Consider the following 19,282-nt stretch of genomic DNA (forward strand, 5'->3'; position numbering starts at 1 on the left):
CAAATCACACTCAGTCAGACATTTTATCGAACACTTTTGATGCATAGAAAAACCTAGAGTCTAAAACAAGGTGATCAGTCCTATTTTAGTCTAAAACAAGGTGATCAGTCCTATTTTAGTCTAAAACAAGGTGATCAGTCCTATTTTAGCATTAAGATCATGTGAATCAAAGAACCTAAGGATTAAGAACTCCAATAAATAATTAAAACATCAATTCATTGAATCTCCTAATTGGAATCCTAAACCCCAATTGGAGAACTACTCACACATAGCAAAAGAGAAAACAAAAATCATAGATGAAGAAAACATGATTAAATTGCAGAAATAATAAAAAAGGGTTAGAAATCTTCTCCTAATTGTCAGTGAGGATGAATCTCTAGAATCCCAAAAGAATGGCTTACAAAAAAAGTCTCAGGTTGCAGAAAGAAAGCATAGAATAAAACTTAGGGTTTTTCTCCCAGAAAATAAAAGGTATTTATAGAGTTCTCTAAATAAGGTAAAAAAAGGGTAACGGCCTAGTCAACACATTTCTCAGCCAGACAATTTTTTAGGTAGGCGGGTTTTAACGTGAAACTTACCGGTTCATACTATGTTTCATACTACTTGTCTACCCAATTGTTCTAGTAGACAGTGCATCGTTATCCACCCATCCGTAGATATATGCACAAGAGACTTAGCAGCTAAGGTTTTCAACCCATTTCCGACATCCAAAACACTTTCAGCGAGCATGGTTGTCACATAATCAACACTTTTATGGTTGAAGAAGCATGCAATATGAAGAAACAGATATTGATGTTTCTCCAACAACTTGTCATATCCCACTCTCAAGACATCCTCAACTTTTCTATCAAGATTAGTTTTTATCCCATATAACTGAAGCCTCCACTCATCCTCGCTCTCACCATAAAAAGAATAACCCACAACACAAAGGCCCAATGGAAGATAACCGCAAAGCTTTGCTACTTTTTCTGAAAGCTCTTCAAAACCATCTCGTGGAGTACTTTGTTTGAAAGCAGATAGACATAGGATCTCAAGAGCTTCTTCTTCGGTTGGAAGATCTACATGGTAGATATCGTTGATCCCATGTGCCTTCAAAATCTTCTTATCTTCTATGGTAACGATGATCTGACTTCGAGGACCGTATCAAGAAGTTTCTCTAGCCAACACCTCTAGTTGCTCTAGATCATCCACATCATCAAGAACTATGAGCACTCTTTGGTTATGTAGCCATTCTTTTATTGCACCTAAATGGTGTATCTTCATATCATTTTGGTTCAGGATCTTGGACAGGAGCTTTTCTTGCAAAGAAATCTTCGAATTATAGTCATCAACACGAATCTTCCCCATGAAACATTTAAGTTGAAAACTACTAGAGAGTTGGTTGTATAAAGCTCTAGCCATGGTAGTCTTACCAATCCCTGCAGGACCCCAAATTCCAATTATCTTGACTTCATCACTTTGCACGCGTAACAAAGAGTTCAATTTTGCCAAGTGAGCTTCAAGACCCACCATCCCGTCAAAATCCCTTGAAGTTGTAAGATTAAGTTTGTTTGAAACATCTGTAGCAATCTTTTGGATCATCTCTGCTTCGTTAGCCCTAAGAAAAGCAAACAAAATCATGTTGGTGGGTCTAATTAAATGAGAGAAACTCCTCCGCTAAAGCATGGATTAAGAAAGATAAAAGCATTATGATTCATGAATCAAAAGAAACAACGAACCAGTTTAGAGAGTGTTCCCCAGCTATGGTTGCTACATCACTCAACGCATTGCTCCATCTCTGCTTCACTTCGTTGGTTTTCCCTTCACATGTTTTCTTGAAAGTACTTCCGAAATCTCCCGGCTGTTTTCGTACACCAGACGGATCCACTTTGTAAAAAATAGTCAACAAAGCCTGCCCTGATGCTTCTTTGCACTTCAAGATCTCCACCAACTCATCTAAACACCAGCCAGAAGAAGCGTACTTCTCCGAGAGCACCACAATCGAGACTCTAGATTCACTAATAGCTTGTATGAGCTCAGGTCCGATCGTATGGTATGGCCTCTCTCGATCTCTTGATCCTTGAACGTAGTGATCCCTTTGCTTTCGAAGTGACTGTGTAAATGAGATAGAAATCCAGTACGGACGTCTGGGCCGTGGAAACTCGAAAAGACATGGTATCTCTTGATGTCCGATGACGAAGAAGAAGTTTACGAGAATTTTAAAATTCTACCATAGAGCTCACATTTCTAAAAGTATCATCAAAGCTAATTTGAATTCGATGCAAACTAAAAAACCGAAGATTAAAAAAAAGAAGGCACCTAAAATCATTTGCTTTGACTCTGAGACTTGTTGAAACTGTGCTATTTCCAGTAAAGCTCCTCCCCATCTCGTCAAACTATACAAAAAAAAAAAAAAAAAAAAAAAAAAAAAAAAAAAAAAGAAAAAACCACACATCACACCATAGCAATTGTGATTATATTAGCTGATGAGGATTTAATAAACCAAAATAAAACAACATACAATTTCTTTCATTTGACTATGAACCAGAACTTGATTTAAGCATCCAAAAGTCGGGTTCTTCGTTATCGCATCTTGGTTTGGTTACTTGTGTGTTTTGTCGGTCCTTCCTTCCGCTTGATAGAGGTTCTCTTTCCACTTGCTCAATCAAATTTACTATCAACATCAACACATTGAAAGCCATGAATTACGACAAGCGGAAGACATAAGATTTATAAACAGATTTCAAACTGGGGTCAAACATTATATCCAAATAACCAATAGATTCTTCTTCTTCTTATTATTATTATTTTATGTTCCACACCATAATTATTACGTCATTACCAAACTACATCAGACAGCATATCAGTTGTGATGTTATAGCAGAGGATTTTAACAAAACAAACAAACAAAAAAACAACAAGATAAATTATGTCTGCTTGAAACTTGGTAGGAACCATCGAGCTCTGGCGAGTTGTTGCTCGGAGGAGCAAACAAACTTGTGGAGTGGCTCCTCCATTTCCTGTGTCTCTAGATTAAAGACACAAATTTGAGTAGTGTTATTTTCATAACAAGTAACATTGTAGTAGATAGAGTTTCTCTTAAAACCCACAATGTCATCACTAGCGAGGACAGTGATGCCTAGATCAAAAAGCATTGCCTCGTCGCCCAAAGAATCAACTTGTTCATCATACTTGTTCAAGAAACCTGCCTTGTAGACGCGGAAGGACCAGAGCTGTACCCGTTGTCCAAACTTGACCAATTGTTCAACCTTGAGGACATCTCCGGTTACTGTGACTACAATTTTTGTGGCCCTAATCCGCCATGAATCACTTGGTTGATAATCAAGTAGAGAGGTGCCGCAAGTAACACCACAGTGAAATGTTTCTTGCGGAATCTCTCTGGAGAAATCGAATATTTTGATATAACCACTAGTATCACCAAAATAGTTATTTCGGAATCGGAAGTAGTAAAGCTTGTGATCTTTGTAAACCATCTGAGAAGAACAACTAGAACCTAGGGGAATTTGAAGCTGATTCCAGAACGCATCTCCTTTCTTGGAATAAATCACACTGCACCAATGGCCAAGTCCCCATACAACTACATACTCTTTAGTTTGCTCGTCAATCCAAAACACAGGGGAATGCATAATATCTTTAATACCTTCGAACCTCATTGGGAAGGGGTGATCGTTTCCGTTTGAGATACAAAACCCACCTTCCGAGTTTCGCTCCAGCTTTGTCGTTCCAAGTTGTGACTCCACCGGAGGTAAATAGATCCACTCGTTGGTAAACAGATTCAAAATGTAGAGATCAGACCAATGGTCTATCATAAGGAACCAGTTTCCACATGTTGCTAAACAATAGCTCTTTGCGAATATGAACACCTCAGCTCGCATTCTGTAAAGCTTGCCTTCTTCCTCGGGATTGAACAGCATGCACCAATGGTTGTCGATATTGTCGTCTTCGTCTGGCAAGAGAAACAGCCAAGGGATCTGCTTTTTAGCCAAGCATCGTCTCGCAGCGGAGTACCAAGACCGACATACGGATTCCACTCGTCGTGAATCAGCAAAGCCAAGGCGTTCGAACACTGAATTAAAGAGATCTGAAGGAAGCTCCGACCAGGACCTGGATGAATTGCGTAACTGCTTCATCTCCAAGGCAAATTGACAATATTCTGACCCGACTATTAAATTAGGGTGTGTGCCTAAACCCTCAAATAGTATATTCAAGCCCATTACCCTACCATAAGGTTTTTTTTTTTGGACAAAACCATAAGGTTTAATATGGACCTGAACAACCGACACGTGATTACTTGAATTTTTTAATCGTGTCGGTTAAATATGGCTGTTTAGGCCCTGTAAAAGCTTAGAGATTAACACGCATCTTTTCTTAAGTGTATCATATATACGATGAGGTTACCATCGTTCATCCAATCGATATTATTGAATTGACGTTTGTGATGATTTCTTGTTTGTGTAACAGATTCCACATGATGAACCTCTAATAATTTGGTCCACTATAAGTAAAGAAACCAAGTCACTAATCCATTTGAATATGAACATTACTCGCATTGATGATCTTCCCACTACAATTTGTTGGTTTAAAGAGGAATGATATATTTGCTTAGATCCAGATGTAACTCAACACACAACGATGACAGAGACATGTTTTATGTAAATCATTTTTTTGTTACATATTTTAGAAATGTTTATAACAATTAAAATCCTCTGCATTGGCTCGGAATGATCCATTGCGGGTTCATATTTTTCCGGCCTTGGAGAAATAGCTTTAGGTAATGCACCTTACTCTTTGTATTATTACAACAACTTGCATGTACTGTAGCTATCTCGCTTTGATTTTGTGGGTTTGGTTGACAAAACCTCCCAAAGTTAGCATCATCCAACAAGGTTACTTTCATACCAAGGGACTGGATTACATCGTTGCGCTTGACAATGTCACACAAGGATTGGTTTCCAGTTGCAGGATACAAAACCCTCTCTACGTTCAAGGTCTTGAGCAATGCTATGTTTATATCATTGGACTTGGCAAAGAAGAATCCTCCTGTGTTTTCCACTGATAAATGATTTTGTTGATGTTGATCACGCCCGCAAGCCACTGAGATTGGATTTTGTTGGTGGCAATGCATTAGAGGATTTCTTAGCCACATCACATCTGCTTCCTGAAGCCAAATTCAGAAAAAATAAATATTAATCTGTGTTTTCAAAACTGTTAAAAAAAATTAAAAAACACAATAATCATCAATCAACTCACGGTGAACATTATGTTGTAGCCGATTTTTAGAATCTCTTCGACCAAAAACTTCTTGCTCCAACCGGTAACGAGACCATCCGGATCTAAAGATTCTGACTTTTTTGTCGAGTCTCTATAAAGATAACAATGTGGGTGGGCACGAAGACAATATCTAAGAGCTTGATCATCTAAAGCCACAACGATCAAATGGTTCAGCAAGTGTTTGGTTCTTTCTCCAATCCGAAATCTTTCAAGGAACAGATCAAGAATGGATTCAGGTTTTGCCCATTCTTGATCCACCATGGTAATAATCACTACCCTGTCTTCGTTAGCTACTTTTTTTAGTAGACTCGATAGGCCTGGAAATTCCTATGACCAGAATTACCAAAATCTATCAATAATAATGTTAATTACATAATTAAAAAAGCATTATAAATGGGATATTCATAATTTTGATCTTACAGGTTGAAGATGTGAGAATTCTGGTCCTCTGATAGTATTCATGTATGGAGCACAAGAGAGATGATGAGACAACAACCAGAGAATGATCAAGAGAAGGCAACATATGACAAGGTACGGTGACTTCACTATCCTTGCAATCGTCATTTTTTGTTCTTCTGAGTTTTGACTGGCAAAATCTTACAATATTAAAAACCTTGAAAGTCCAACATACTGTATATGTTCTTTTGTTTTGTCATATTTGCATTAATGGTGATTACTATGAATACTTTGAATAGAGAAGAAGGTGGATAATGCAGAATCTGGTTGTAATCATTTCCTTTTGCTTCCAAAACCATATTTGTAAAGTAAATAATGGTTAGATTTTACATTAAATTGGGCTTCTTTCTTTTATAACAAATTACTGCATTTTGCACCTTCCAGAACTTATCACCCAAACTTTTTTTTTTTTTGACTCAATTAGAGATTGTCAATAGAGATCTTTTCTCAAAATTTACTTTCACTTTTTAATTATTTGTATCATGTAAAACTTTTTATGATATAAAATATTGGGTAATATTAGTAGATAGCACAAATATGGAGTAAAATTAAGAAAATACCACAACAACATCTTTTTATAGGAAAATACCATAGGCCCCACGTTTTTTTAGAAGTAAAAAGACACAATCACCCTTTTTTGTTTTTTTGTTAGATAGAAATAGTGAAAGATGTGAAGTGACCTTAGTGCAGTGGCAGGAGGTAAGTCCATTTGTAGAAGGCACCATCACACCCGGGATCGAGTCCCGGCTCCTACGAATGTAGGAATTTGGCTAATGGGCTGGCCAGTTGTGGCCCAATGGTTGACAAAAAAAAAAAAAAAAAAGTGAAAGATTTGGTGTGATTTTTTAAAATAGCATGTAATATTTATATTTTACATGTTATATTGAACTAAACAGCGTTTACTTGTAAACCCAAACCGACAAATAATCTCGTTTTAATTGTAAAATCTAAACCCTAATCATCTCATATGTGAACCCAAACCGACATATAATATGTGAACCCAATATGTGAACCCAAACCGACATATAATTTCGTTCTAATTATAAAATCTAAACCCTAACCATCTCATTTGTGAATTCAAACCGACATATAGTTTCGTTCTAATTGTAAAATCTAAACCCTAACCATCTCATTTGTGAACCCAAACCGACATATAATTTTGTTCTAATTGTAAAATCTAAACCCTTTATTTGTGAACCCAAACTGACATATAATTTTGTTCTAATTGTAAAATCTAAACCCTAACCATCTCATTTGTGACCCAAACCGACATATAATTTCGTTCCAATTGTAAAATTTAAACCCTAATCATTTTATTTGTGAACCCAAACCGATATATAATTTCGTTTAAAAAACAAAAATGACATGATATTTAAACAAATAACATGTAATAACATGTAATGGGTATAAAAACAAAAATTACAGTAGACTGTGGGTCCTATGGTAATTTCTTAATTACTTTTGATTTGTGTGGTATCTAGTGCATATTCCCTAAAATATTTGATTTGTCGAAAAGAAAAAATCATTTGTTTTCTGATTTTCAGATTTTTTTCCAAATATGTATTAAATTACTTTCTACATTAAAGTGGGTTGACTATACCGACCGCGTATAGTCAAATTCCCTCCCAGAGTGGATTTATTGACTTTTTTAGATTACACTGAATGCACCCTTTAGAATGTCTCTCTTATGTTTTAAATAAATTACACCTTGCAATATATAAAAGAGAAAGTGACTTATGGCAACCCACAGATAGCCAATAGGGAAACAAAACCAATCATTTGGACTTAAACCGAAATATATATTTAAACCGGTGATGATGTCTCAGTAGCAAATGTTTAGAACTTCGATTAATTAAAATTGGTTGATAGATAAGCAATGTAAAAATACTACGTAGATAAGATTTGACATGTCAGACCCAAAATATATCTGATGAAAATGGATAAGAACACTGTATATATATTAATGTAATAATGTTGAAACTTGAACGCATTCGTTTTCTTTTAAAATGTTCTCGACCTTTTGTTTCTTTATATCAAACTTGAGTTTTGATATGACTCACATCTATAGACAACGTTACGAATATATACTTTTTTCTTTAACAATGAAGTTCTAGCGACATTAGGTGCTATATAGTATATAACATGTTGGAAAAAGTTTTTTCTTTGCTGACGTGGTATGGGTGAAAAAAAAGCGACTAAGGTTTTTTGCTTTTTCGTCAAAATTGATGCTGCCGGTGGGTTCTCCAAGTCCTCCTGCAGTGGTTCTCCTGTCGAAGGAGGGGGGGGGGGAAGATGTGCAGGTTTGTCAGAGGGTTTGGTGGAGGCGTCCACCGGTGATAATCAGGTTGAGGAAGTTTCAAAGGGGGTTTCGTCATCGCTTCAGCCTACGACAAACGGGAAGCACTCCTTCCTGCAACGTATGTTCACTCAGCAAAAGTTTGCGGTATCAAAGGTTGATGGAAAGGAGAAGGTTGTAGTGCCGAAGGAGGTGTTTGTTGGTGCAAAACCTCTGTGGGAAGATTTTGTCATTGGCAAATTTCTCAACTCTAAAGGTCCACATGTAGGGAAGATTCACATGATCATGAATAAGATATGGCGGTTGGAGGAACAGACGTCATTGGTTGATGTTTTTGCTGTCAATGACTCTACAGTGAAGTTTCGCATCAGGAATGAGGGAATGCGACATCGAGTGTTGAATCGGGGAATATGGAATATAACAGATCTATCTATGATTGTCTCCAAGTGGACTCCCTTTGCCGAGGAAGCTTAACCAGGTATGAAGTCGGTTCCATTATGGGTTACCCTCAAAAAAGTTCCTCCTACCATGTTTACGGACAAGGGCTTGGAGTTTCTCTCCAGTGCATTGGGGAAGCCACTTAGGCTGCATCTCAAAACAGAAGTGTGTGTTAGTTTTGATGAGGCCCAAGTTCTAATAGAAGCAGATTTGACTAAGGAGTTGCCTCGGGAATATGTTTTTACGGGAGAGGAAGAGGAGGAGCTCGACTCTGTGATTCAGTATAGCTACCCTTGGTTACCGCCGCGTTGCACTTGTTGTAAGAAATGGGGACATCTCGCTACAACTTGTTTAACCTCCGATGCCTCAGTCGGTTCAGATAAGCAAGCTCAGCTGGACTCCCCTACTAAGTTTGTTAGTGAGGAGATTAGTTTAGTCAATGATCAAGCTTCTGCAAATTTGACAGTTGTCGTGATCTCGTGTACCGATACTTTTGACACTTTACCGGTCTTAGAGGAGGACACGATGGCAGATGACTGGATCACACCAAAGTCTCAGCGAAGCAGTCCGGGGAAACGGCGAGAGGCGCCTATTGTTGGTGATGCCTCCCTTTTCAAGAATTCATACTCTGTTCTGGGAGAGGAAACAAAGATGTTGGACGAATCTGAGACGGCTCCGGATGAGGCTGCAGGTGAGGTACCTATAATGACTTGTTCAGAGGGTAACAATTTCATTATACGCCAACCTGCTAAACGAGGTTCCCAATTGGATGTTCCTCTGCGAATAAACAAGGCTCAAACCTTCCTGCTCCTTTTGCTAGGGATCCTCCTAGAGATCAGAGTAAGAAGTCTCAATTCAAACATTAATGCCAGGGTTCTGCTGGAATGTCTGTGGTTTAAATAGATCCTCAAAACATTACGTAATAAAGCAGTGGGTGGAGGAAAATAAGTTTCAGTTTGGATGTTTGCTTGAAACTCGAGTTTGGGAAAAGAAGGCTTTATGGTTGGGAAGTCATTTGTTTCCCGGTTGGTCTGTTCAAACAAATTATGAGTATAGTCATCGGGGACGCATCTGGGTCCAATGGAAGGACAGTGTGAGGATGGAACCTTTCTACAAAATTGAGCAGTTGATAACATGCTCAGTGAAGCTTGATGATCAATCAGAGGAGTTTTTTTGCTCTTTTGTTTATGGTTTAAACACAGCCAAGGCTCGTAAAGTGCTATGGCAAGAGCTTAAGGATCATCATGACTTGCCTATTTTTCGGAATAAGCCATAAATCCTCTTTGGTGATTTTAATGAAACTTTGGATATGTAGGAACACTCACAATTTGATGTCAATCCGATGCTAACAGGAGGCATGAGGGATTTCCAAGCCGTATTTAATCAATGTTCTCTCTCGGACATGGCCTCTCATGGTCCGCTTTTTACCTGGTGTATAAGCGAGACAATGATTTAATACTTAAGAAACTTGATCGTGTGCTGGTGAATTCAGATTGGGAGAGGGTGTATCCGCAAGCTTATAATGTCTTGGCAGCTGGGGGTTGCTCTGATCACTTGCACTGTCGCATCATGTTGAAGGGCGATGGTGATAATATTGGTCCAAGGCGCAAACCTTTTAAGTTTGTTAATTTGATGACTGAAATGGAGGAGTTTAAACCGTTAGTTGGTTCGTACTGGCAGGACACCCCCCCCCCCCTCTGTTCTTGTCAACTTCCACACTAGTCCGGTTTTCGAAGAAGCTTAAAGGTTTGAAGCCAGACATACGTTCTTTTGACAAAGCGTCGCCTTGGTAATTTGGTTTTAAAGACGAAGAAGGCTTTAGAGGTCCTATGTTAAAAACAAAATGCCAAATTGACTAATCCATCCTCTCAAGCGATGGAAGAGGAGAATGCAGCTTACACTCGGTGGGATTTACTGGCTGGGTTGGAGGAGAAATTTCTTAAGCAGAAGTCAAAGTTGCATTGGTTGAAAGTAGGTGATAAGAACAACAAAGCTTTTCACAGAGCGGCTACAGTTCGGAAAGCGCAGAACACTACCAAAGAGATACATTGCCCTGATGGTCGAGTGGTTGTAAGGGATGAAGATATTAAGATTGAGGCAGAGAGACATTTTCAAGAGTTTATGCAGCTTATTCCGCCGGGTTTTGAGGGTTCTACGGTTGCGGAGCTTGAGTTACTGTTGCCATTTTGTTGCTCTATTGCTGATCAACAAGTTCTAACTCGAGTTGTCTCAGGAGAGGAAATCAAGCAGGTTTTGTTTTCCATGCCAAATGACAAGTCGCCTGGGCCTGATGGATTCACCTAGGAGTTTTTCAAGACCCCTTGGGAGATTTTGGGTGCTGAATTTGTCTTAGCAGTGCAATCTTTTTTGCCAAAGGATTTTTGCCGAAAGGAATTAACTCCACAATCCTTGCTTTGATCCCCAAGAAAGTTTCTGCCATGGAGATGAAATATTATCGACCCATTTCATGTTGTAATTGGATCTACAAAGTGATCTCAAAGATCATTGCTAATAGATTTAATAGGGTGTTGCCTAAGTTTGTCTCTACGAATCAGTCTGCTTTTGTGAAGGATCGTTTGTTGATCGAAAATGTGCTTCTTGCTACTGAAGTGATCAAGAACTACCATAAGAACTCCCTCTTTGGACGTTGTGCTATCAAGATCGATATTTCTAAGGTGTTGATTCTGTCCAGTGGTCCTTCCTCTCTAAAGTCCTCTCTGCAATGTAGTTTCACCCTATGTTCATTCACTGGATTATGCTCTGTGTTACCACTGCCTCGTTCTCGGTTCAGGTTAATGGTGAGCTTGCGGGGTTTTTTAGGAGCTCTTGGGGGCTTTGTCAGGGTTGTGCTCTGTCATCATATTTATTTGTAATATGTATGGATGTCCTCTCCAAGATTCTTGATAAGGCGGCTGGTGAGAGGTTGTTTGGGATTCATCCTCAGTGCCACAATCTCGGTCTTACTCACCTTAGTTTCGCAGATGACCTAATGGTTCTTTCTGATGGTAAAGTACGATCCATTGAGGGTATCATAGGCGTTTTTACTAAGTTTGCCAAGATGTCTAGTCTATCTATCAGCATGGAAAAGTCAACACTCTATGTGGCAGGCAATGCAACACCTCTCCCTGATTCTGCTCGGTTCCCATTCACTATTGGTTCTCTCCCGGTTTGCTACTTAGGCCTCCCCTTAGTCACTAAGAGCCTTACCAATGCCGACTGTTTTCCGTTGCTGGAACAGATTAGACAGAAAATTGGCTCATTGACGGTTCACCATCTCTCATTTGCGGGTCGGTTTAACCTGATATCCTCAGTTCTTTGGAGTGTGTGTGATTTTTGGATGGCGGCTTATCGCTTGCCTAGGAAATGTATTGCGGAGGTCAACTATATGTGTTCACCTTTTATTTGGTCCGGGCCAGAGATGAACACTCGCAAGGCGAAGGTCGCTTGGGAGGTTGTTTGTAGACCACGGAGTGAGGGTGGTCTTGGGTTGCGATCACTACAAGAAGCTAATACCGTTTGCTGTTTAAAGTTGATCTGGCATTTGGTCTCTCATGGTGACTCTTTACGGGTGAAATGGGCTCACTCAAATCTGTTGAAGGAGGCGTCGTTCTGGTCAGTGACCTTAGGTTCTTGGATCTGGACTAAGCTCCTAAAGTACACGGATATGACTAAACCTTTTTGTACGGTTGAAGTAGGCAATGGTGAGCAAACCTCGTTCTGGTTCGATAATTGGTCTGGTATGGAAACGCTCTCGGAGGTTGTAGGTGATCGAGGTGTTCTTGAACTTGGGATACTATGGCAGAGCTCCCTGGCGGAGGTGTGGGCTCAACGTCGACGTCGACGACGACACCGTTCTGACAACCTAAATGCAATTGAGGATGCTCTGCAGTTGTCCAGGCAACAAAGTCAGCAGAGACCGGACAGAGTACTCTGGCGTGGTAAGAATGATGTGTTTCGTCCCAAGTTCATCACTCGGGATACTTGGAACCATGTTCGCACCACATCTAATGTGGTTTCGTGGCACCGAGGAGTTTGGTTTGGTCATGCTACTCCAAAGTTCTCTTTCTGTGTGTGGTTGGCGGTTCTTGATCGATTAGCAACCGGTGCTCGTCAGGTTGCGTGGAATGGGGTGGCTGCGGGCGCTTGCATTTTTTGGCAACTCACCATGGAAACCAGAGACCATTTGTTTTTCGCATGTGATTTTGCTTCTGCTGTGTGGTTGGCACTTGCAAAGGGTCTGCTTAAAACGCAGTACACGAATGTTTGGTCTACTCTCATTGCTCACATCTCAAACCCTCAACTTCCTCTGGTCGAGGATTTCCTTATCCGTTATGTGTTCCAAACTACTACTTATGCAATTTGGAGGGAAAGGAATGGGCGGCGGCATGACACTGCACCGACGCCAGTTTTAACCATCATTGAGTGGATTGAATGGCAAGTTCGAGACCAGCTCCTTGCAATAGGCCAATTGGGGAATCGAAGATATGATGAGGCTTTTATGGTTTGGCTACAATCTCGCTGTTAAGGGTAGTTTTTAAGTAGTTTTCTAAGTTAAATGTTTTTTCAGCAAAAGTTGCACAAGTTGTAAAACCATTTATTTTTTCTTTGAATATAATTTAACATTAAATTCAAAAAAAAAAAATATAGTATATAACATAAATCATCCCTTAAAAATTTGAATTAACAAAGACTCTAATTCCCTCCCAAAAGAGTTCTTGAAACCAAGTAAGCGAAGTTATTACAATTTGGTGTTACAACTATATATTAAAAATATTGTACATTTTCTTGAAACATTATATTAGTCATGTCATTCTAAAAAATAAAATCAGATGACTTATATAAAGTTAGTTCTTTATATTTCCAAATTTCTTTTGAAACGATCATATATATGTGCGTGGGATGATTGTTTAAAAAGGTGAGAAGATGGCAAAATCATGACTAAGTGGGTAGTGTATACATATGTTTGAAGAAAATAATGTGAAATTTGTGCATGTTTTAATAGCATGCTATTGAAAATTATATTTTTATTATCAATTATGCGTAAAACCTCATTTTCAATTATTTAAACTTTTGCCACCATATAATTTCTACAAACAAACCTCTACCATTTGATTATTTAGCAAATTCACCAATAATTTTTTTATTACAGTCTGACTGATTGCATATATTTACAATATTGTCACTGCCATTAATATATGGTCAAGTTTTCAACACACTATTATCGTGCATTATCAATTAATTAACTATATTTTAACCCAAGATACACCGTGGGACAATTTTTTAAACAAAAATTTTTAAATTTTAAGTTTTTTATATTTATCAATTTTCTGTATTTTGTTTAGTGTTTGAGATTATATAGATGTATTTTGATTGTTAATTTTAAGATTGTATAACTATATTTTGACTGTTTAAGATAATCTAATATTCAAAATAATGAAATGATGATGGCATAACATCTTTCGTTTAACTTGTTGTATTTTACACTAAAATATTTTGTGTAGACAAACCCGTAAAAAAAAATCATGTTAATGTAAACTCAAACTTGCTCTATCACATCGGCTAGAATATAAATTTTCTTTTATAAAGTTTATTAATATTTTGAATATTTAAATTTTCAATATTTTTTCCAAAATCTTAAACAAATCAAAGATTTCAGCGTCAAACGTTTTTTCTATAAAATATTATCTAATATTGAAATAATATTCAGTAATTCCTTTAGAAAACTAAATAATGGGATTAATTTTGAGAAAATATTTTCGGGCTTGTTGAAGAAGCCTTATAGTGTAGAGTATAATCTATATAATCTTTTGTTTTTTTTTAAAGCTGTTATTTGAATGGTAATTTCTTTCTTACTTAAATTATTTTTAAAGATGTGTTATTTTTTAAAAATAGAAAAATAACTTTATTTTGTAAATTTATGTAAACCCACGTATAAAAACTTAATAGATGATTGGTTGGGTAATGAGGATTGGCATGGGTTTTACCCGAATTCGAAGGTAGAATACTTGGAGATGATTGGTTCTGATCATTGTCTAATTTTGACAACCTGTCTGAAGATGGATAGGCGATGGCTTAGACAATTTTGTTTTGACAAACGTTGGTTGGGTAAGGAGGGTATCGTAGGTGCGATTGAGTCCGGGTGGAATCGTACAAGAAATTTCCGGATTCCTGGTTTTGTGGATAAGATAAGGAATTGTAGGAACTCGATTTTTTGGTGGCGGAAGAACAATATAAGTTCTGGTCCCTCGCTCATTTCTTCCTTGAAGGTGGCTCTGCACGAGGCAAAAATGGATGATTCGATTTCACAGGAAGAAATTCGGGGTATTGAGAGGAAATTAAAGGAGGCGTATCATGATGAGGAAATATACTGGCAACAAAAAAGTAGGAAGTTCTGGCTAAGGGTTGGGATAAAAATACTAAATATTTTCATGCCTCCACTAAACAGAGGCGGGTAAGGAATAAGATTGTTGGCTTATTTGACATTGATAATGTCTAGAACGAATCGCCTTCGGGTATGGAGCATATTGCTACTAAGTACTTTGAGGATCTTTTTAAGAAGTCGGCTGGTAGTGGTATTTCAGAGATGATTCAAGAGATTAATCCACTGATTACGGATAGTATGAACAGAGATCTTACGAGGAATATTTCTGAAGCAGAAGTCCGTAAGGCTCTGTTTGCGATGCATCCGGAGAAGACACCAGGACTTGAGGGTATGACAGCTTTGTTTATTCAACAGTTTTGGTCTTCTTTGAAAGGGGACTTGGTGGCCTTGGTTCAAGATTTTTTCGAACGGATCGTTTTGACCCTCGTTTAAATGAGACTAATATCTGCCTTATTCCTAAAGTTGATAGACCGCAGCGGATGGCAGAATTTAGACCAACCAGTCTTTGTAATGTGAGCTACAAAATTATTTCAAAAGTATTGTGCTTTCGGTTAAGACGGTTTTGCCTCTCCTGGTCTCAGAAACACAGTCAGCCTTTGTCTCTGGTCGCTTAACTACAGATAATATTCTCTTTGCTCAGGAGATGTTCCATGGGTTAAATACTAACCGACAGTGTCAGACGGAGTTTCTGGCATTCAAGACGGATATGAGTAAGGCTTATGATCGAGTTGAATGGGATTTTTGGAGGCGGTTTTGGTTAAATTGGGATTTGCCATTAAGTGGATTTCGTGGATAATGTGGTTTGTATCTTATGTGTCATATCAAGTTTTATTGAATGGTCAGCCTAGGGGTTCTATTCTCCCACAAAGGGGTTTACGTCAGGGGGATCCCTTGTCACCGTATTTGTTTATTCTTTGCATTGAGATTTTGATAGCAAACATTAAAAAGGCGGAACGGATAAGAAACTAACGGGTATCTCAATTGCCCGGGATAGTCCTACTATCTCGCATTTGTTATTTGGTGATGATAGTCTGTTTTTTTGCAAAGAAGAGGCAACTGAGTGTTGGAAGGGAATGGAAATAATAGGTGATTATGGTAAAGCCTCAGGACAAGAGGTTAATTTGGAGAAATCTTCTATTATGTTTGGTAAAAAGGTCCCATCTGATGTAAGATCTCACTTAAAATCGGTTATTGGTATCTCTAAAGAGGGCGGCATGGGTTCGTATTTGGGTATTCCTGAAAGCCTCCAGGGTTCGAAAACTAAGGTTTTTAGCTATGCTAAGGATCGAATGGATGATCGCGTAAATGGTTGGTCTGCGAAGTATTTATCGAAGGGGGCAAGGAGATTATGATTAAGTCGGTGGCGATAGCACTTCCTACCCATGTTATGTCGTGTTATAAACTACCGCAGGAACTGACATCCAAACTAACGAGTGCTATCTCTACCTTCTGGTGGAAGTCGAATGATAAGGCCCGTGGTATGCATTGGGTTGCTTGGGATAAAATGTGTAAAGATAAGAGTGAAGGGGGTCTAGGTTTCCGAGCTCTGGATCAATTTAATGATGCTATGTTGGCGAAACAGTTTTGGCGTCTGATTCATTATCCGACTTCCTTAATGGCTCGGGTAATGAGAGGTAGATATTTTCGGAATAAGCATCCTCTTATGGCAAAAAAACCATATAATCCTTCTTTTGGATGGAGAAGTATCAATTCAACTAAGGAACTGGTGGAACAAGGCGCGAGATGGGTGGTAGGCTCTGGTTGTTCAATCTCGGTTTGGCGTGATCCGTGATTACCAGATATTCACCCAAGACCTGCTAATGGTCGAGGTCGATTGTTGCTCCCGAGCTTGATGGTTAATCATCTAATTAATCCAACTACAAAGGATTGGCATTTACCCATACTAGAGGAGTTTTTTGATCCGGTGGATATACCGATTATTCGGAGTATAGCGATCAGTAAATTTTATAGACCAGATCGATTAGTATGGCATTTTACTAAGTCAGGTAAGTATTCGGTGAAATCAGGCTATCGGTTAGCTCAAGAGTTAATTGAGGAAGTTGAATATGGACCCACGTGTGTGGCTCTTCGAGCTCAAGTGTGGAAACTTGAGGTTCCCTCGAAGGTTCAACATTTTTTCTGGCAGATTGTTTCTGGTACTCTCCCTGTATTGGAACGGTTTGCACATCGGGGTGTCCGATGTAATACCTTGTGTAAACGGTGTGCTTCGGCGACAGAGTCCATCAATCATGCTCTTTTTGAGTGTCCGCGCTCGCGAAGTATTTGGGAGTTGTCTCCTATATCGCTAGATCCGAAAGGTTTTCCATATGCTTCTATCTATGCGAATTTAGATTTTATATATTGGCGGCGGCATCACAGTCGGGGATTTCTAATATCATTTCTCGTCTTCCCTGGATAATTTGGTCAGTCTGGAAAGATAGGAATAAAAAGGTTTTCCAGGGAACAGAGGCAGAGCCGGTGGATATTTTAACTCAGGCGACTAATGATAAATTATCACAATCCTCAGGATTTTTTGGAAGACAGAGAGCCTTCTCCCCGATGTCAGATTGACGGGTCATAGAAAAGTTCGGATGCTCTCCAGGGTTTGGGGTGGTGGTTTTGCAATGGTGATGATTTGACGCTTCTAGGAGCCCGGATCCATAGATGAAGTCTTACTCCCTTACACACAGAGTTTCAAGCTCTGATCTGGGCTATGGAGTCTCTGTTGGCAGCAGGGGTGGATTGTCAAGTTTTTGAAACGGATTGTGCAGAATTGCTCGCGATGGTGCAGAAGCCCGATGACTGGCCCGCTTTTTCGAACCTGCTGGAGGAGTTTTCTTTGATAAGATCATCCTTTCCTTCATTCACCCTGCACTGGATCCCACGAGAGTCAAATGCAAGGGCAGATTGTCTAGCGCGTTCTTCAAGATCTTTAGTTTCCGAAATTTCTTTTGTAAACTATTTTCCTCCGGTTTGGGCAACCAATTTGGGAGTTCTCTTTTAGTTTATTAATGTATGGTTGGAAAAGAAAAAAAGAAAACTTAATAGATGTAAAAATATGTTTATAATAAAACTTAAGTAATAAGGATCAATTTTTAAAAAAATTTAAATAATAAGGTACAATGATTTAATTACACATCAATTTTAAAGGAAATACAAATGCTATTTTCTTTTTCAACATTAATTTGAATTAAGAAGTATGATTAAAAGTTATAGCAAAACCAATATTACTTTTGGATGTTAAATAACAATACATAAGAATATATGGCATTATGAAATACATAAAAGCATATGACATCATGAAATCAAATATTAGAATTGATAACATTAATAAAAATAATTAAAGAGTATTTAGTAAAAATGACAAAAATATACATGAAGATTATTATCACTATTGTGATAGTGGTGATTGCTACTCGATGGCGAAATCAAGCTTCCAATAAGCATAAACACATTTTGGAGACACTACATAAAAGTTCACCGATATTGCTTTCTGGAGAAAATATGTGTACAAATTTTTATTTCATTATTATTGTTCATCTGCAAAATTAAATTTTAATTAATGTTAGTTTTTCAACTTTTTAATTTAGAAAAAAAAGTTTTAAAAGAATATTATTTTTGTGAAGTAATCATCATTATCTTCCATTTGAAACTAATATCTGCATCTATTCCAGGAAATTTAGTAGCAATATCACAATAATCAAACTTTATTTATATGCATTTACAATTATACAAAAAAAAAAAAAAAAAAAAAAAAAAAAAAAAAAGAGGAAGAGAGAACATACCATCGTGAAAGTCTTTGACACTTACTTCTCTTTATTTATAGGGAGAGGAAATGTGTCCAGCAATTTAAGTTTTTGGAAAAGATAATATTGTTTCTTTTATTTTTATATAACAACAATTTTAACATACCAAATATAAGTTTTTGATTAAATATTTTCCTATTTTAAAATCAATTGAAATCTCTAGAGAGTTATTATTGTTAGTGTAGAAGATAAAATTAGTTAATTATTATTAATATAATATATTTTTAAAATCAACAATTGAAGTAATTTTTGAAATCAGTTTTGTAAAAGGAAAATAGAAAGATGTTGTAGAGATATTTTATAAATATGATGTTAAATGTAAAGATTTTATAAAAATAAAAATTGTTTTAGGAAATTATAAATTAAATGCGTAGAGATAATTTAGGAAATAATTGATTTGTCGATATTTTATGTATGTTTGTTAGTGTAATTGAATTTGATTTTCCATATTTTATTTCTTGATTTTTTGTAAATATGTAGGGATAAATTTTGTAAATAAAAATTTTAATAAGCAAAACTAAAAGGATATAACCCAAAATGTACTTAAAAAATGTATATATAGATAATATTATTGGTATACAAAAGGAACATTTGAAAAATAAATATTGGGTATGACCCGAAGACTAAAAAAAC

The 19,282-nt window shown here is 37.5% G+C and overlaps 2 protein-coding genes, 1 long non-coding RNA gene and 2 pseudogenes across 5 annotated transcripts; 1 reads left to right on the top strand and 4 right to left on the bottom strand.

Annotated features, from left to right (window-relative positions):
• Positions 1 to 449: 449 nt before the first annotated feature.
• Positions 450 to 2,187, bottom strand: LOC109128007 (disease resistance protein RML1B pseudogene; annotated as a pseudogene). Its single transcript, XR_015573748.1, has 2 exons — positions 1,719 to 2,187; positions 450 to 1,597 (listed from the first exon to the last, which is right to left on the bottom strand). The product of XR_015573748.1 is annotated as a disease resistance protein RML1B pseudogene (transcript).
• A 564-nt stretch (positions 2,188 to 2,751) lies between these two features.
• On the bottom strand, positions 2,752 to 4,154 carry LOC104733920 (putative F-box protein At4g22165 pseudogene; annotated as a pseudogene). Its single transcript, XR_015575474.1, has one exon. The product of XR_015575474.1 is annotated as a putative F-box protein At4g22165 pseudogene (transcript).
• A 461-nt stretch (positions 4,155 to 4,615) lies between these two features.
• On the bottom strand, positions 4,616 to 5,998 carry LOC104733921 (uncharacterized protein At4g15970-like). Its single transcript, XM_010453445.3, has 3 exons — positions 5,692 to 5,998; positions 5,251 to 5,598; positions 4,616 to 5,158 (listed from the first exon to the last, which is right to left on the bottom strand). The coding sequence occupies exons 1-3, from the start codon at positions 5,833 to 5,835 to the stop codon at positions 4,697 to 4,699; spliced, it is 954 nt and encodes a 317-aa protein (XP_010451747.2). The 5' UTR covers positions 5,836 to 5,998; the 3' UTR covers positions 4,616 to 4,696.
• Positions 5,999 to 10,899: 4,901 nt separating this feature from the next.
• On the top strand, positions 10,900 to 15,639 carry LOC147933291 (uncharacterized). Its single transcript, XM_087477382.1, has 5 exons — positions 10,900 to 11,136; positions 11,253 to 12,962; positions 14,728 to 14,862; positions 14,958 to 15,171; positions 15,425 to 15,639. The coding sequence occupies exons 1-5, from the start codon at positions 10,900 to 10,902 to the stop codon at positions 15,637 to 15,639; spliced, it is 2,511 nt and encodes an 836-aa protein (XP_087333508.1).
• Positions 15,640 to 18,051: 2,412 nt separating this feature from the next.
• Positions 18,052 to 18,735, bottom strand: LOC147933292 (uncharacterized). Its single transcript, XR_015574064.1, has 2 exons — positions 18,629 to 18,735; positions 18,052 to 18,383 (listed from the first exon to the last, which is right to left on the bottom strand). It is a non-coding gene; the product is annotated as an uncharacterized LOC147933292 (long non-coding RNA).
• Positions 18,736 to 19,282: the final 547 nt, after the last annotated feature.

The sequence above is a fragment of the Camelina sativa genome, chromosome 12, assembly GCF_030686135.1.
Source record: "Camelina sativa cultivar CO46 ecotype springtype chromosome 12, ASM3068613v1".
Lineage (NCBI taxonomy): Eukaryota > Viridiplantae > Streptophyta > Magnoliopsida > Brassicales > Brassicaceae > Camelina > Camelina sativa.

Excerpts from the sequence above, each read along its gene's own strand:
- LOC104733921 (XM_010453445.3), bottom strand. The coding sequence starts at position 5,835 with ATGACGATTGCAAGGATAGTGAAGTCACCGTACCTTGTCATATGTTGC. Across the intron at positions 5,599-5,691 it reads AATTCTCACATCTTCAACCT|GAATTTCCAGGCCTATCGAG; the intron begins GTAAGATCAAAA and ends TTCTGGTCATAG. Across the intron at positions 5,159-5,250 it reads GCTACAACATAATGTTCACC|GAAGCAGATGTGATGTGGCT; the intron begins GTGAGTTGATTG and ends ATTTGGCTTCAG.
- LOC147933291 (XM_087477382.1), top strand. The coding sequence starts at position 10,900 with ATGGAGATGAAATATTATCGACCCATTTCATGTTGTAATTGGATCTAC. Across the intron at positions 11,137-11,252 it reads TCAAGATCGATATTTCTAAG|GTTAATGGTGAGCTTGCGGG; the intron begins GTGTTGATTCTG and ends TTCTCGGTTCAG. Across the intron at positions 14,863-14,957 it reads GTAGGAAGTTCTGGCTAAGG|AACGAATCGCCTTCGGGTAT; the intron begins GTTGGGATAAAA and ends GATAATGTCTAG.